General features: G+C 45.6%; 1 protein-coding gene across 1 annotated transcript in view; it reads left to right on the forward strand.

Moving 5' to 3' along the window:
• UVRAG (UV radiation resistance associated) overlaps positions 1-17,797 on the forward strand; it is a 356,076-nt gene that overhangs the window by 314,595 nt on the left and 23,684 nt on the right. The window contains exon 14 of the mRNA XM_086933865.1: positions 5,876-5,967. Within this exon, the coding sequence (XP_086789991.1) occupies positions 5,876-5,967 (92 nt within the window). The remainder of the gene's footprint in view (positions 1-5,875; positions 5,968-17,797) is intronic.

A 17,797-nucleotide genomic window follows, 5' to 3' on the forward strand; every position in this document is an offset into this window, starting at 1 on the left:
TTCAAAGTGTTCTATCAGCAGTTAAATATATTTTCAGCAAATTTATAACTTTTCAATATTTTTTCCTTTTCTTTTTAATTTATGTCCGGTGTAAAAAAAAAAAAGACAACACTTTAACGCAAAATGCTTTATTGTTGCATGTACATTTCAGTCAGGGGAGGATTAAGAAACAATTTGAGCGTCCACTATGTGAAGCAGCGGGTGAGATGGGCCTCACGGGGAAGCCCTGTTTACTCGTATTTCGGTTAGAGGGGGGTTGAAGAGAATCAACCAGAAACAAAAGTCGGATTAGACACCGAGCATCAGCAATTTGGCTCCCATGCATGGCTTTACTCAACAAACAATGCAAGAGCAAGTTCTATGTAAAACTTATTGCCTGCCAGTTGAATCCCTCCGCCTTTGTGCTGCAAGACTTGTGTGAACATCAGGTCTTGTGCCAAGACATTCTCCTGCTACAATTGGTGTCCTGCAAGCCACCTTTTGTGCCCAGTGAAGGAAAGCAAACATTAACATGATGAATTGAAGAAGAAAAGCGCAGTTGTGTTTGGGTCAGTTACATAGCACAGGTCATTATGTCGGTAAATCCTTGCAGCTTCAGTTGTTGCACACTAAGGGCTCATTTCGTCTAATTTAGCTCGTGGTTTTACCACAGATGCTGAAATCTCTCTCTGCTAAATGAATCCTTTTTAACCTCTGCAGAGCTGTGATAATCATTTACAGAAGAGGAAAGAGCACTGGGATTTCGGCAACTGTATTACCCAGATTGCACTTTAAGTTGATAGACCATTTGTACTTTTTCTGCACCTCTTTTTGACCAATATGAAACTTACATAATATTAAACAACCTTAGCTTCCTAGTTAACAAATGGTTTATAGCTCTTTGGTAAAGAACTGAAAGCTGAAGCTCATCAAGGAGCACCTCACTCACCCCTGATTCAGCTTAAAATAATAAAAGGTGCTCGCGGTCTAGCTACGTGGTTAAGTCCTTGTACATGTATTCTTCCTTCCAGGGTAGTTTATTGGAACCTCCTTTGCCTGGGTCTTCAGGATTCTTACCTGCAGCACGTGCCACTTGTGGGCTATACAAAAGCGAGCACATCCCTAAGGGACGTGTTGATTTACATTGGTTCCCAGCGAAGCTAAGGATAGCCTTGAGGGCCCTGTGCCTTACGCACAGGGTTTGCTTTGTATCCCACTGGCCTATTGGTTCAAGTTGTACAAACCACAGTCAAGTGTACACTCGAATAACTTTCTCATTTTTTTCTCATTCCTGAGTTCAAAAGACCTATCATAGGGGGGTGGACTGGAAGGTGGGGTGCGTTTCTGTTCTTGATCCTTAGTTGTGGAACTCAAGCTTTGAGGACCGAAACCATTTCCTCTCATTTATTATTTGGGAAACTGATAAAATAACTTCTCCTAGTTCTGTTAACCCTTTTAACAGCTTGTGTTCCCAGAGCGAAGATTCCCACTGCGTGAGACATTTAAGCTACACAAGAACCTTTTCCCGTTCTGTTCACAGGCTCGCAGAAATCAACTATTTCACTAAGAACTGCCTTCACGTTTCATAAGGTCTTTAACTCCGCTATACTTGAAAACATGTCTGAACGGTGCCCTCTGGACATGGTCCTGTAGTATCAGACAACCGAAATCTATGGATCAATGAATTCAGGAAAGCTACTTGGAAGGACGGGATTGGGGGAGGGTACAGGGGAGTTAGTCCCTTATAGATTTGGGCACAAGAATCTTAAACACCTACCTGTTTAAAACCAATCTTCTACATTACTGAAAGTTTGGAAACTAATTAGCTATATCTTTTCTCTGTAAGCCTATAGTGTAGCTGTACTGCTAAAGGTGTTTGTGAACGAGTTTAGCTCTATAGAAATACATACAATAAAAATATCTAACACTTTTCTATTTTTTTCTTACTTCCGGACTTTGAGTGGTATTTTATGGCCTTTTAGGGTTTTCAGGTGAAACATTATTCCCACCCCGACACCCCACTGGAGTTGTCACATTTTTATTTCTCGTTCCTTTATCTTTGTAGGGGCAATAGAGTGGGTCTGAATGGAGCAGCATTCTTCCATAATAAGTTTGTTCCTCTGCCACACTTTGAGTACTTTTTCGGTTGGTTACAAAGAACTATTGGGGACAAGCTGAAAGCTTACCTTGGAATGCATCCCGCCCATTACTTACCATTGGCTTTATGTTTTGTAACTCCCATTTGCTTGCTTTATTAGTTTTAGGCTATGCAGCATGTTATTGTCCCTCCCGTGGAGCAAAACCTGTTTATCACATCTGACTGGCTCCCTGTATTCTTCCACGAGTGCTCGCTTTATGTGAGGTGCTCCATAAGAGTACATGTGTTTTCATTTGTTTCTCTTGAATGCTAGTTCACAGCAGTAAACAAGGTGCATTTCTTTGAAAAGGTAGTTCCTGCCTCCTATCACTCAGCTTGACTGATTCTACTTATCTCTGCAACTACCAGTCCATCAATCGTGCATGTCTGTGAGGAACAATGTCCTGTTTACAAGCTTCTTTATTTTGGTCAGTGCTCTTTGCCATTGGCATAACTTAGACAAGCCTTTTTCTCAATTCCACCCCCATGACCTAGGCAATAAGAGTAGGGTTTGATAACAAAAATGACCATGCTGAAGGTCAGAAATGAATGCGCAATAAATAAGCCTTTAAATTTTGTTTTTATCTTGTCACAATTACTGTGCATTTAAAGACTGCAGTCAAACGTTAGGCTATACTTCTGAAGGAGGTTGATGTTTACTTTTCTTTCTCTGAAAAGTGAGAGGATTTATGTGACAATCTTGCCGGGTACTGAGGAGTGTGAAAGGAAATGCTGTAAGATGTTAGTTGTTTCTGGCACATGTCAACATTTAAATGCCAGTGAAATATTTCAGAATGTAACAGAATTATGAAATCACAAATGAAGCAAATGTTTTGTAATTCCAAAGTGTGGTGGAAACTAATATTTTAATACACTCAAAACAAATCAATACTCTGTGATGCTTATTCCACAAATTATGGTTTGTGTGCTGTGTAGTTTTATCAGTAAAACTGTATGTCTGTGCAACTGTGTTGGTCATTTTTCCCCCCGAAGTTGTATATTGCGCAAACTTGACCTGAAATCAGGTATCAGAGCGCTTTACTTGAGCACCACTTCCGTTACATGAGGACACATTAATTTTTGTTAGGCACAGGGAGATTAAGTGATTTGGGCCAGAATCACAGGCTGTTGCGCGTCCTTGCCGAGACTCTAACCCGGTTCCCCAGGTTTGAGGTCGACCACCCTAGCCATTACGCAACATCATTTCAATTGAAAATGTGTTGTCTGGAATGACAGTGCGATGCCACATCATGCATACTCAACTCTGCGCCACCCCACTTTACTCTACTGTACTCTACTCCACTTTATGCCACTCTGCTCTACAACACTCTATTCCTCTCTATGCCCCCTGTACTCTATGAAACTCAGTACTACTACCCTCTACACTATGCCCCTTTACACCATTGTGCTCTGCGCCACTCCTCTCCCATCTACTCAACTTTATGCCACTCCACAAACACGCTAGTCTGCAGTGGCACAGTACTCCACAACACTCAAAGCCACTTTACCCGACTCTGCGTCGCTTCACTCCATGCCACTACTCTCTACGCTACACCACTCTACTTCATGGCACTTTACTTCACTGTGCCAAACTCTTTAATCCACTCAATTACACTCTACTCCATGACACTGTACTCTCACACTCTATTCCACTCTGACACACCACTCTGCAGCACTCCACGCTACTCTAGTCCACTCTACCCCACCCAGCTCCACCTCACTCTACACAACTTCAGTCACCTCCACTCTAGACAACTCTATTCCTCTCTACTCCACTCTGACACACTACTCACTCAACTCTGCGCAACTCCACTCTGCGCCCCTCAACTCCACGCCCCTCCACAACACTCTACTCCACAGCACTGCAGTCTCTGCCCCTCTATGCCATTCTGCGACTAATCCATGACACTCTCCTTCACTCCACAACACTCCACTCCATAACACTCCTCACCACTCTACGCCACTCTGCTCCTCACTTCTGCACTCTAGTCCACTCTGCAGCACTTCACTCCACAAAACTCTATGCCACAGTCTACCACTCCACTCTGACATAATCCACCCCACATCACGCCACTCCACAACAGAATTCTCTGACAGTCGTCAACCCTCGATACCTCTCCACAACACTCTCCTCTGTGCCACTCCACAACTCTCTCCTGTGCGCCACTCCAGGACACTCTCCTCGACTCCACGGCACTCAGTGCCCCTTCATGACACACTGTGCCCCACCCGGCTCTGGCTCTACCCCACTCCGGCTCTAGCCCACTCAGCTCTGCTCCACTCCGCTCTGCTCCACTCTGGCTCTGCTCTGGCTCTGCAGCACTCGGCTCTGGCTCTGCAGCACTCGGCTCTGGCTCTGCAACACTCGGCTCTGGCTCTGCAACACTCGGCTCTGGCTCTGCAGCACTCGGTTCTGGCTCTGCAGCACTCGGCTCTGGCTCTGCGGCACTCGGCTCTGGCTCTGCGGCACTCGGCTCTGGCTCTGCGGCACTCGGCTCTGGCTCTGCGGCACTCGGCTCTGGCTCTGCAGCACTCGGCTCTGGCTCTGCAGCACTCGGCTCTGGCTCTGCAGCACTCGGCTCTGGCTCTGCAACACTCGGCTCTGGCTCTGCAACACTCGGCTCTGGCTCTGCAACACTCGGCTCTGGCTCTGCAACACTCGGCTCTGGCTCTGCAACACTCGGCTCTGGCTCTGCAACACTCGGCTCTGGCTCTGCAACACTCGGCTCTGGCTCTACAACACTCCGGTCTGACACTCTACTCCACTCTGCATCATTCTCCTTTACTCCTCTCCACTCTGCCTCACTCTACTCCACTCTGCCATTCCATTCCACACTGCCATTCCACTCCGCACTGCCATTCCCCTCCACCCTTCCATTTCACTCTACCCTGCCATTTCACTGTACTCTATAATATTCCACTCTACGCCATTCCACTCTAAGACACACTACTGCACTCTGCCATGACACTCTACTGCACTCCACGCCATTCCACTCTGCAACACTCACTTCGTGCCATTCTGTGTCACTAATGTTTAGCCATGCTGAACAGCAGCCATGCTGGTGTAAAACAAGGCTAAAGCACATTGGCGTAGGTGAGAGCTATTGGCTTTCCCAACACTTCTTTTAATCTTAAATAGGAGGATAAAAGAGTGGTGGAAGAGTTAAAAAGGGTATTGGTTTCCTTGAGGAAACACTATTAGAGGTGGGACTGTATACACCGAACAGGCTTCCCTTGTGTCTGCGCCTTCACCCTCACATGCCGCACAACCTGTCCTCCCTGGTGCTGTGCTCAAACTAAACAGAAGGGGCACAGAGATTGTGGTTTCTTTGAGCTACTCTTCACACATGTGTACATTCCAGAACTCCTACCAAAGCCATATTGGTTGGTTTTTGATGGATTCAAGTACTTATACTCTACACAAAAAATATTTTTGGATCCTTTGTTGAAATGTAGTGCAACTGTTTCTCTCCTACCAGTGTAATTGGCTACATATCGTCCATTGTTATGCATCTGCAGAAGCCATATATTTACCATAGTTTGTCTCATCATTCCCAAATTGAAATTAGCAGTTTGTCTTCAAATATTGTGTTCAGCAAATGTTAAGTTCACTCTGTACTCGCTTGGGGCACATGGTATATATGAGCTTTGCTATGATGCCTTGTATCTATTTTGTTGCAATAGGCAGTATCACTGCTACTTTCACACGTCTAGAAGTCACAAAATCTGTAAGTTTCATATTTCTGTTTTGTCTTCCAGCTTAGATATCAACATGGACTGGGAACTCCAGATCTACGGCAAACCCTTCCCAATTTAAAGAACTTCATGGAACACGGCTTAATGGTCCGATGGTATGTAGTTCATTTTCAGCCAGTGAATACATGTATGTGAAGACTGGATGACTATTATAATTTCCAAGATATTGTTTTGATTTTTAAGGTTGGAAAATAAATTGTGAAGCCACACTTCATGTAGTGCAAATGAGAAAAGCAGTACCACTGAACTGACTGTCCTGATCGTATCTTGGGAAGCTTGTCTTGTGCATCTTCTGCCCCATAATCCAGTCCCTTCTCTTAACCATCCTTATCTGCCAATCCACTCTACACCACACACTAAGAAGTCGTCTAACAAAGTCAATGGACTTATGCATGAAAGGTCATAATATACGCATGGGCCAGAGGACGCAATTTGAGAAAGAAAATGTAAGTGGACTATATGGCCATGAGTGTGTTGCTGTGTTTGTATTAAGCACAATATGCATATGTGCTGTAAGCACACACATATTTCAAATAGGCATTAATGCACGTTTGCACGCCTTCAAGTGTTGGGGAGGAGGCAAAGGATAATCAGTGAACATCTGATTTAGCCACATAGAGCTGCTCATTTGGGACATTGACGAATAAGGAATTCATTTTCTAAAACTCTAATAGATTGTAAGTTAATAACCACATAGACCTGGGTTAATATGTTTAGGAAGGGAAGAAAAAGTCACTGGCGAAGAAAAGTAGCTTTGATTAAGAAATGTAAAATTGCTGCTCTGATGCACCCAGTTTTCCTTGTTCCAGGTCTCTGGGTTGTTGAGCGAGGTCAGTTACCGAAGCACAAAATAGATTACTACAAAGGAAAATGGATGCATACACAGCCCAGCTACTATCAAGCTTTGCCATTATTAACTCTGACTTCTAGATCCTCAGTCATGTTCTTCACCTTGTCTTGTGCGGAGGGTTTGCCTGTCCAGGGCCGGACTGAGAACTAAAACCGGCCCCGGCAAAGTGCTCGGCTGGCCCCGTGGGGGTGCGGCCGAGCTCTTTGCTGGGGCCGGTTGCAATGGCCAGTCCGGGCCTGTGCCTGTCCCTCTCTTATGCACAATTTGATGTTGTGGTCCTGTTTTAGAGAAACCTCATTTGGTCCCACACAGAATCACTACTTGAAGCCTGGGACGCAGACCTAAGCAATTTCAATAATATCAACTGAAGTAGCAACTGAAGTACATTACACAACAATATAGAAACAAAAATGCATTACACAAATTATGAAATGTTATTTAATTTACAAACAAAAATCTAATTTTTATTTAAAGGGAAGGTGAAAACTTTTCTAAATGTTTTATTTCTAAAAGCCGAGTCAATGTGCTAGGCACTTACTTGCTTCTCATGCACGCTCTTGTCGCATACCAGTGTTTCCATTGAGGCATCCATACTAAGTTCTGTTTGCTGTACATGCCCTGCTGTCACAAATCGATCTAACCCGGGCGGCCTTAGGTATGTGCAAGCTATGCACCTGCACAGGGCCGCCAAACCCCAGGGTCCACCACGCCAGTATATATCCTTGATACAATAATCCTCTGAGGATGGATACATATTTGCGTGGCGGCCCCTGGCAGGGAATTGGCGGCCTCCGGCTCTGTTCCATTCCAAACACCCTGACACCCCCCAGACAGACTTCTCTTTTTTGTGTCCTAACCTAGCAGTAGTACAACTCTGCAGATCCCGCTCGCTCTGTCTACACGTGTTACCTTGCACTCTGTTGGCAGGTGTGACGATTCCCAAATCTCGAAAGCGTTTTATTTCTTTCATTATTTTTACATTGGAAACCAGTTTTCAAGTGGCACTTTGCAATCCTAGATGTTGTGTCTCACGTGCGAGCCCAGTGCAGGTGCAGGTGCGTGTGTGGGGAGCACGTCCATCCTCTGTGCATGGGCTGCATGCTAAGATGGGAAGCAGGGTGCACAGCTTCAGCGGGAGGTGTTGCTTGTGTGTGGATTTTGATGCAATGATGTCGAATTCTTAAGGGTTTTTACCTAATTTCCTAAAGTGTGAAAAATATTAGAACATGCCTTGTAAAATCAGTGGCAGCCCGTAGTGACGTGGGCACATGCACGCGCACTCACTTCCACCCATCCACTTACAAGTGGGTACACCGACTCACACCCACCTATCCCCGGGCACACTCACTCACAACCACCTATCCACGTGCACTCTCACTCACACCCACCTATCCACTTGGACTCTCACCCATTGATTCACAAGTGCACACACACACACACACACATCATTTACAGCACACATGCACAAATACACATACCATGGTAAATTAAGATTTATTGTAACCAGTAGTATAGGTGAAACAGGATACGGTTTATTCTCAAGATAGGAGTCTGATGGTACAGATAAAGATGGTAATAAGGAAGCAGGAAGCCCCACCAGGAGCAGCATCCTTGCTGCTCAGAACACGCATTCCAACTGACCCTCACTCAAGCCATGCACACATCTGTATCATTTTACCTCACTGTCACACTGGCTGAGCAGCAGGGGACATATTACTAAGAGAATGCATTTGCATAAGGTGCAACACTCATGCCATATACTGCCTAACACACAAACCGCACACAGGGGTTTACTCCTTAGTAACCTAAGGATAAAATTCACTAATCAAATTATCAAACAGATACTGATTCTAAAAGTCTTTGCATGCAGCAAATGCCAACCATAATAGAATATAGTCAACTGCAGTAAAATGAGCATGGCAGAAAGGAAACCTACTGGTACAGAAAATTAAGAATGGTATGCATGCAAGCACAAATTCAGCATGGCATACATAAATAGGCAGAAAATCAAGAACAGCACTCACAAATATGCTAATAAGGCATTAAAAAAGTGAGACTAAAAGTCCCCGGACTCCTCACCTGAAGATGTTCATAAAAATACATTTGTAAATATGCAAATAAAAAGAATCCTTCAGCAGAAACCACTGAGGTGACTTAACCCTCCTTCGTATACATTTCTGATGAACCGGAAAATGCAGAAAAGTGATACTCCATGCCTGGACGTTGCTCTGTTTTCGTCAGTGCAGTACCCCTTACCCTAGTGGTTCAGTCAGGAAAGCTTGCAGAAAGAACTTCCTACAAGGAATGGCAGATTGATTGCCAGATTGATTTATTCACATACGCATTCTTCATCTAGTGTTGGGTCAGTAGAATGAGCTGAAGATGTGGTTGCAGGCCAGGAATAAGACTCTGCAGTGGCAACGCACATAGCAACCACTTCGCAATGCCATGCAAATCATGGAGATGACAATCCCCAAAGCTGTGCGCCTCCAATGATATATGCTATTGCCCAAGGGCAACAACTGCAGCTGTAGCACGCTGCCTCCATGCTGCATGAACACAACATGGCCATCTCCTGATGCCGTTCACGTTCTAGTCCTTTTTAGGTCTCGCCTACGCAGCACGCATGCGCTGCATAGGAAAGGGACCTTATGTCATCGGCACAGCTTTCCCTGCAAAAACGTGCACGCGTTGCATTGCTTCCAATGGCAATGCATGCACGTCTGGTGTGTTCCTCGCGGGAGCGAGCAGCTGGCGCCATATGGCAGCAATTATTGAGCCTTGTCCCTCGCTTACGCGAGGAAATCGCTCAGGCCCCCTCCTCTCACCACTCCCGCTGCGTGAGGCACTTAGCTTGTGCTGGTTTTCTTTCAAACTTAGTAGAAGTGCTGGAAGGTGCTCAAGGGGGAGCTAAAGGTTCCACAGAAGCGTGTCTTTGACTGGTATCTGGTTGGCTGGGCTGAGGAAGGGATCCACTTATCAGACGTTCTCCGTTCTGCTAATGTATGTACGCGGGTTGCTCCTGAGCCTGAAACCCCTTCAGTAGAGACCTCAATCCCGGTTCCACGCTCCGCCATCCCCAGGCACACACCCGATATGGCCGCTGCGTTAGCAAGGTGTCCCGCCTACTCGCCATGGTTTCTCTGGCTCCTTGAGACATCATGACCGCCGAAGCCGCACGTTTCGGAGAGTTGAAAACTTTTGTTAGAAAGTTTCCTTGTTTATGTCTGGAGCCGCTGCAGCGAGTGCCTTGCTCCCCGGTGTTTACCATCTCTAAGCAACGAGTTTCTCTACATCCGGGGCCAGCGGGTCACTTTGCTCTTTAAGGTAACAGCACCAAACAATCCTCCTAAAAAACGTAGACGGCTCCATCTAACTCCTTTAGAAGCAGAATGTCTCTTCCTAGCATTTCTTGAGACATCCGCTGCATACAGTTGATCACAACACTCTTCGCACTCCTCTATCAGAAGAGACAGTTCTGAAATGGCTTGGAGGTTATCTCACTAATCTTTTTCAACTTGTGAAAAGTGGCAACCTTACTTCAGTACTCTCCTGTCACCTTTTCAAGTGACAAAAGGCTCAATGCTGGCTTCCTTCCTGCTCAGATCCGATGCTCCTCTAGGTGAACTCCCATGCTTACTTTCAACATTACGCTGTTAACACCAATAATTACATTAAAGCCGTAAAGTGTACTGACCAAGTAGGCTCCGACTCTAAACACATGCGCATTGGAAATACTGTTCTTCATGAGACAGATAAAGCTCACAGAAAATCGAGGTCTTTGTTCTCTTACCTGAACAAACTGAATTGGTAACTGATTGGACAGAACAGCTGAACAAAATGGGTGTCGCACCAAAAAGTTATCTCTTCCGCTGTGTCCTTAGGTCTTAACCTAGAGTCGAAACTCAAATCCAGACTCCCATTTAAAGGCAACCGCTAACTGGGCAGCCACCATCTCGGAATCATTCATCAGACAAATACTGACTTTTTTAAAACATATTCCAAGCTATGGTTATATCCAGAATTAAATACTGATTTTGCCCTATACAGCTGTCTAGCTTGTTTTGGGATTAGTCCGGCCTATCATACGTAGAAATGTCACACTTTTGAAGCCTCTGCTGAACAGAGTGAGTACGGGAAGGTGGTGATGTCTGTAAGACTGAGAGAAGCTGTGTCTGGGCGGGGTTTAGTTACACTGATGCAAATCCCTTTAACCAGAATCAGTTTTTAAATGTGAAACGTGACAAAGGCGGTTTAGGGAAATATAGTTGTAAAGCAGTTCAGGATCCGGTTTTATTTTTAAACTACAAGCCGTCTTGTATGTTTGTTGTCATTATTAAGCCAACGTATATTTTGGTTGTTTTCTTTCCCAGATTTGTAAGGCTCAAAAGTCAACAGGAAAGACCTGTTCAACGTTTCGTGCTAAGACTGGTTTAAGAGCCACATAAGTGAATTGATGTAAGAAGCATTGGTAAAGACTTTAGGTCACAGTTTACGTATAAATGTTGTTTTTATAACGTATTCACATTTAATTTCTTCTGAATTTTACAATGCCTTTGGTCTCGCATTTGCAACAGTTTAACCTGTTGGCATTGTAAATGGCCATGCCTTTTACGTTTTAAAAACCAACATGTAAATAAAAGGCATTGCCATTTACAATACTAATAGCTCAAAATCGAGTAAATGCGAGATTTACTGCATTACAAATGCGTGTTTCCCTTTTTCAGCACCGTCACCGGTGACATTACTGATACACCAGATCAATAAAGTGCTGCCAATTTCTCCTCGCCTGTTCTCCTCAATAACTTGACACTTTCCATGCATTCCTTTCATCAGCAGGGCTGTCAGTTACATTCCTCATGTATACCTAAACAATGAAGTGCTGCACCGACCAACTTCACTCTTTGTTCAAAACTCCACAGAAAGAGTCTGCTTTGCTTGTTGATAAAATAGCTGAAAGTAAGGTTAAGTGCCCCAAACAGCAAGCTGTCAGCTTTTAGAGACACCGGTGGGGCTTTTAGGGCATTTTAATTCCTTCAGGTTGCACTTGTATAACTTCAGGTGTAGTATTCGGTCTCTTGTATAGTTTCAGGTTATCTTCCTTTTTAACCTGTTGACTGCTGCCGTCGGCCAGCGGTCATCGCGAGCACTACCTTGGTAGTGCTGCGCACGTCCGTTGCCCGATGCGGCCCCACCCGTTTTTCTAACGTTCAGCACTGGAGCAGAACGTTCGAAGCAGCCAACGGGCTAATCTCCTCTCCCCTCATGTTCCTGCAGAAGCCTTTGCTTTACACTTTGTTCTTTCCGCTCCTCGCCATTGTGATAAATGAAGATGCAGCATAGCTAGTAGTAAAGGTGAAATAGGATAAAGTTTATTCTCAAGACAGGAGTTTCAAGTTGCAAGTAAAGATGGTAGTAAGGAAGCAGGACGGCCCCACCGGGCGCAGCATCCTTGCAGCTCAGCCCGAGCATTCCAACCGTCCCGCTCTCAAAACATGAACACATAAGCATTGTATTACCTCACAGTCACAGTGGCTGAGCAGCTGAGGACATACAACTAAGAGAATGCATGGCAAAGACATAAAGAAACCACAAATACATGAACACAGACACATGCACCCAGTATTCTTTGAATGCTTACCGGGCGGTGACTTTGGGTGGAGAAGCAGAAAGGCCTCAGTCGTTCCTTTGGGCTTTGCAGAAGGAAAAGACTGACGAAAAATGCCGCACCTTCCTCTCATTGGCTGCCCTTGTAATGGATGAACCAATGAAAAGAGGACCTTCCCTAACTCTTCACCGAGTGGGATGGGGTCATTGAGATTTGCTGACCCCACCTTATTTTGCAATGAGGTGTCACTGATAAACAGTCTTCTCTGGCCACTTCAGGGCTTAAAACTGAAATGCCCAGGCCTGAGTATCAGTGAGCCCCTCCCCCCCCCAACCCCATCATAAGGGCGAGGTTCCCACAAGAGTTTGCTTGGCTGATGAGATCATGCCCTCAAGGCTGTAAAATCGACAGCCTGGCAAGCTTTTGGCTCAGGCTGCCAGGTGCCTGTGCATTAGTGCATTTGAAGCGTGTGGCTTGTCTGACCCAGACATGATGAGTTTCTGACAGGCTGACATATGCTCAGCCTGGCAGATACTCGTCATTCTTGGAAAAGGGAACAGGGGCCTCTCTACCCTCAATGACTGGGTGTGCCTGTCCAAAGTAGCCTTCCATAATGAGTTGAATGGCACACAGTATTCTTCCAATGGCTAGTATTGGGTAAAATAAAAACCGCCGCGAGGCATGCTCCAGCATGTAGATGTAGTAAGTCATTCTTGTCTTGATAATGTGTCCGAAAACAATGTGATCTTCAAAAATTGTCCCCCTTCTCCTAATTCAAGGACGCCCTCCAGTGAGTGCTTATAACCTAGAAGTTGTCAAAACACTCTTTTGATAGAGCGCTTCAAGCAGTGTCCCTTCAGGGGGATGCATATGATTTTGTCACATCAGGAGTTGAAAGCAGTAAATTTATGATGGACTTTAAGAGACACCCAGAACAGAGACAAAATTACCATGGCGAAGCCTTACATTTCATCACAGGACATTAAATGCAAACAAAAGTTCCTCTTCAGCTCACCATTTGTTCAGTTGTTAATAAGGAATAATTTATCGCACGCTGCCTCCGACTATCACTTTTGGCACCCTGCACTTCTCTGTCGTTGCTATGCGTTACTGAGCAGTAGTCCTAAAGATGGTGAGAACCAGAGTGGCTGTTCAGCACCTTTGACATGGTGTTGGCGAACGCTTGCAGCATCGCCTGGAGCATCAGACGTTTAGAATGGCTGTAAACCAACTTAAACACCTCACTTTGGACTTTTTAGCCTTACTGTCATGAGGTCATAGCTTGCAGAAGCAAAAAGTAATGAGATCAAATGGTGTTTTTAAAGATATTTTGTGAAGTGTTCTTATGCCATAGAATTGTAGCTGTAGCCTTTGGACGGCTGCCAGGCGATCAGACCGGAGTATTTTGCCCAGCTGTGATCCAGTAATGTGACTCGGAGGAAACATTTTGTGTGGAAGAATGAAACATTTTTCAGCTTGCGAATATTACCCTGTCTTGTACAATACTTAGCAGGTTTTCCCAATACTGATGCTAGTCGATTAGCTGCATCTGTCTCAAATACAATTTGAAAGCACTTCAATCTCTATCATTTGCATATCTGATCTCCGTATTTATCTGATGAAACGTTCATGCACCCAAAAGTTTTGTTATTGATCTTGAGAAAAAACTGTTGTTGTTGCAGCGACGTTTGATATTATTAGCACCAATTTCAAACTTTGCATTGACAATTTCAGTATTAGTTTACCAACTTATTATTTTGTTTTGTCAATAAAACCTGACTAGAAAACTGAACAAAAATGAAAGAAAAAGAAATGGGGTAGTGTGATGAAGGAGCCGTTGAGTAGAAGCATCCATAGTCAAACTATTTTAGCAGTCATCTCGGGTGAGTGCATAGGAAGGGAAAGCAGCAATCCTATCAAATAACAGAGGTTTTGAATAATACACTACAGTGTTCTATCAGCCATGGAAAATGGCGTATCCCTCAAGAAAACAGAGGAGGAAGGTTCCTGGAATAGGTTACTTTCACAGTGGCTTGTGATCAGGCGGGTACAATGGACACTGTATGAACAGTCTCCAATCCACACGATCATCGACTGCCTTATTAGTATTGTTCAAAACAGTCTATTTAACATATAATTCAACCAATTGTCTAAGTTTGAAGGTTCATTACAAAGTCGCAGCATCACAATGCATCATTTGGCCCTGTCCAGTGTCAAAGCCTTCGCTTCGGGAACAACGCAATGCCATGTGTAATGCCAAGGCCGGCAAAACATTTAAATCTGTTCTCAACAGCCTCCTATAAGGATCTTGTTTTCGGCTAATCCCAAATGATATGTAAGCATAAAGCTACTGACCCCCACATTAAGAACAATAAGAACTCCTGCTTGCATTGATATCTCCTAAGATTGTGTGGGTCATACAGGTACAATGTTAAATTTCTGAAAGAGACTGTTAGTTATAGATCCCTTACCTTAGAATTACCCCCAGGTGTCAGCCTGGATCTGGAGAATTATTTTTTACCAGTACCCCTGGATGTTAGGTGGTGTCAGTCGAGTGCGTTTGGCGTAGTGTTCGCCGGGATAACGTTGTGGTGTCCATTTAGACGCCGCCCCTGCGCGCTGACATCAGTTCTTTCTTTTTCTGTGCCAGCCTAGCGCAGATGCGGAGAGAGCTAACCCTTTAGTCACTTTTTAACTAAGCTTTTTATCGACTTTTGTCTGCTTCTTTTTGAGTCTTAAACTCCTGGTGCGCGAGGGATGTCCCATCGTGGGACCGACTTCAAGCCCTGCTAGGCCTGTCACAAACTGATGTCTGTGACAGACCCACGCCTTGTGTGCCTATGGTGCCTGGAGGGCAACCACGATCCAAAGTTGTGCTCTGACTGCCGGGCCATGAATCCAAAGTCTTTACGGGAGTGGTCCCGAGAGCTCTTGGAGGCCCGCCATTCTGCTCCGCGTCGTTCCCAGTCTCGCTCGAGAGGAAGGTCTCGAGCCCGGTCGCAGAGCCCTCGCACCTAGTCGCACTGAAAGTCATCCAAGTCTTCGGTTAATTCGAAGCACAAGAAGAAGGCGCAGAAGCACCGGCGCTCTTCGCCTTCTCCCCTTCGGTCAGCTGACGTGACGCGTGACACAGAGCATTGACGCTCTAAGGCTCCGTCTTTGGTGGCTACTTCTGGGATGACTCCACGCCTCCCTCCCTTTCCGGGAGCCGGGCCGTCTATGTTCTTTGTTTTTTTTTACGAAGCCCTTCATTCCATCTTTGGGCAGCCCAACTCCTCCGGCACACCTTCGGGCCCGCGGAACCGGTGGGGGGTCCTGGGCCTTTGATATCGGCGGCTCCAACCCCGGCACCTGTGGATCCCCCGAGGATCCGGATCAACGCCAGTTGATCTTACTCGACCTTCCCCATTGCCAATCCCGGCGTCGCTTGTGCCCCCGACCGATGCCATCCCCAACCTCACCGCGATGATTGGAACGGAGCCAGATCGAAGTCTGACAACGTCAAATCAGACGCCGGAGGGTACTTTTGGTCCCCTTTTCATCCCTGGTGTTCCCTATGGCCCAGAATGTGGGGATGAGGATTGGGAGGGGTCACCAGACCCTTTAACAGACCAGCTTGATGAGCCGCACTGGAGAGAGGACCCGGGTGACGCCAGTTTTCTGGATTCTTCCCCAGACCTTGGCATGCTTTCTCCCCCTATCGTAGCTACTGAGGAGGGAGCGTCTTAAGCTGTGGTGGTGCAAAGGGCAGCTGAGGCCTTGGGCCTGGAGCTCCCTTCAGTGGTGGTCAGGACTAATCTCCTGACAGAGGTGCTTCAACTGGCGGCAACCTCCTCTGAACCCCTTTTGCCGTTCAACGAAGCCCTCACTGACGTACTTCTGGGCACCTGGTCTAAACCCAGCACAGGGGCTACTGTGGAACGGACGATTGCTTGCCACCTCACGGCTCCGGGCAACCCAGTTTTCCTCACCCAACACTCTTTCCCCGAGAGCTTGGTGGTCCAAGCCTCTTCTTCTAAGGGCACATTCCCTTCTGCTCCCCCAGACAGGGAATCCAAGAAGCTGGATAATCTTGGGAAGCGCATGTTCTCTTCCTCCAGCTTGGCACTGCGGTCCGTGAATACCGCGTGTCTCTTGGGCCGATACTCCAACACCATCTGGGATATGGTTGCGCAGGTGCTGCCTCAGTGCCCGTTGGAGGCCCGGGCTGTTCTATCCCAAGCAGTGACTGATTGGAGAGATGCAGCCAAATTCACAATAAGATGTGAACTGGGTACCACCTACTCACTGGCATGCCAAAGAATTTCAGTCTCATTGATCTATATAGTTTTAATGTAGCAATCTGTGTTTGCTTTCAAGCAATACATTTTTACTTTGTGAGCAGTAAAACTTAAATTTCCCGTCCATAAATGGAATTTCTAAAACAATGTCCCAATGTTGCCTGGCGGCCTGTCCCCGGATCATCCTCAAGTTAGCTGTATCATTAGGGGAAACATCCTTTACAACACAGATTTAACCACTCAGTGCTTTTACCACACATGCAACTTTTCGTGCTTTTACAAAGCGAACCTTTACCACAAATGGCAAGTCTAGTTAAGGTAAGCATATATGCATGTGTGTGTATATATATTCACTGGACCAGTTTTTTTTTAAACCTTAGAAATTCACTGAAAAGACAAAGGTTAAAGTAAAACAAAGAACTGTATACAGATGTTAAGGGAAGCCCAAGTTCCTCCAGATATTCAAGCCTGTATGCCCTACTACGGACACTCTTTACCTGAATCACACTGCTAACAGTCACTGAACCTACATTGAGGAATGAAGTGGATAAGAGTGTAAAAGTGGGTACTGTTAACAGTTTTTGGTCTATGGAGATATTTTACTCTGTACCACACTGTTTACAGACAGTGAAACTCTCATGAGAAATGCACCACAGAGTAATAAAAAGTATCTACTAAGCGCAGTATACACTCTATGCAAAACTTGTCCAGTGAGTGATTTTGGCCCAGGGGCTCCATCCCCCGGGGCTTGACCTCTATACTAGGTGCCCTGGTCCCTGTGGGACCTTCCCTAAAGACCTAGAGTGGGACCCTCCCTAAAGGCCTAGAGTGGGACCCTCCCTAAAGGCCTAGAAGGGCAAGTTCTAACCAGCCCCCCTTTCTTTAATTTTTCTTTTAAGGTTTGTTCCTGTGACTTTTTTCAACCGCATCACAAGATGGCTGCCAACACTTCCTGCTTTGAACTGTTGGCAGCCAATCAGATCTTTGTACGAAATTGAGATAGGTTGCGGATCCTCTACGACCCTATATATACACAACTGGACATTTCTCCACAAATACTGAATGGATTTACACCAGATCACAAAAAACGCACTTCCCTGAACCAACATCTACCTTCCTGACAAATTTGGTGTAATTCCTTTCAGCAGTTAAAGCTGTAGCAGTGTATAAAGATTCCTATGGAAATG

This window comes from Lissotriton vulgaris, chromosome 8 (genome assembly GCF_964263255.1).
Source record: "Lissotriton vulgaris chromosome 8, aLisVul1.2, whole genome shotgun sequence".
NCBI classification, from domain to species: domain Eukaryota; kingdom Metazoa; phylum Chordata; class Amphibia; order Caudata; family Salamandridae; genus Lissotriton; species Lissotriton vulgaris.